Raw genomic sequence first — 936 nt, 5'->3', positions numbered from 1 at the left:
GGCCGATCCATCTGGCACCGGCGCCATGGCCTCCGGAGGGGAGAGCCCTGGGGACGTTTCTTCGGACTGGGCCAGCGCCAGCCTCATCGATCTGACCTCCCCAGAGCTTGCAAAAGCCGGCGTTTCTATGATGGACAGCGGCGAAGACTTTGAAGTTCTGGATGACGAAGAAGAGGAAGACATGAGCGGCCTTCCTCCGCTGGAGGATGTGCCCACCGGCAAGACGACGGCAGCTAAAGACGAAGCCCGAGGATCCGTGTCGGAGCAGCCTGCCATGGGAGGCGCTGAGGCTGTGGAGGAGTGGATGGACGTACTGGGTAAAGAGCTCTCTGTTTTCGGATCAGGAAGGTGCTCTCAACGGCAGTGGGGGCAGGCGGGAATTCAGCGGGCGCAACAGAAGTGAGAGTTGAACATGGTGTCTTCTTGGTCAGCCGTGGCCAGCCACAATCTTGCTCTTCCAGTCTTTCCTTTCTTCTTGTTTGTTTCCCTTCATGTATTTAAAGTATGGTGTAGTCTGCATCTGGAGGATGTGCCCGCCAGCAAGACGACGGCAGCTAAAGACGAAGCCCGAGGATCCGTGTCGGAGCAGCCTGCCAAGGGAGGCGCTGAGGTTGTGGAGGAGTGGATGGACATACTGGGTAAAGATCTCTCTGTTTTCGGATCAGGAAGGTGCTCTCAACGGCAGTGGGGGCAGGTGGGAGTTCAGCGGGCGCAACAGAAGTGAGATTTGAACATGTTGTCTTCTTGGTCAGCCGTGGCCGGCCAAAATCTTGCTCTTCCAGTCTTTCCTTTCTGGTTCCCTTCTTCTTGTTTGTTTCCCTTCATGTATTTAAAGTATGGTGTAGTCTGCATTTCAGAATATTTACTCTTGAGCCATAATGCAGTTTAAAAAAACCCTTCCAATAGTCCTGAGGGGAGCTGTTAAAAAGGGAAAGA

General features: G+C 54.1%; 1 protein-coding gene across 1 annotated transcript in view; it reads left to right on the top strand.

Annotated features, from left to right (window-relative positions):
• Positions 1-936, top strand: part of FKBP8 (FK506 binding protein 8) — a 21,742-nt gene continuing 20,806 nt past the window's right edge. The window contains exon 1 of the mRNA XM_015411287.1: positions 1-317. Coding sequence (XP_015266773.1) covers positions 26-317 — 292 coding nt within the window. The 5' untranslated portion in view covers positions 1-25. The remainder of the gene's footprint in view (positions 318-936) is intronic.

This window comes from Gekko japonicus, unplaced genomic scaffold, assembly GCF_001447785.1.
Source record: "Gekko japonicus isolate JY-2015 unplaced genomic scaffold, Gekko_japonicus_V1.1 scaffold2190, whole genome shotgun sequence".
Classification (NCBI taxonomy): Eukaryota; Metazoa; Chordata; class Lepidosauria; order Squamata; family Gekkonidae; genus Gekko; species Gekko japonicus.
The sequence above is the reverse complement of the archived record's forward strand: the minus strand, read 5'-3'. Positions and strand labels throughout refer to the sequence as shown.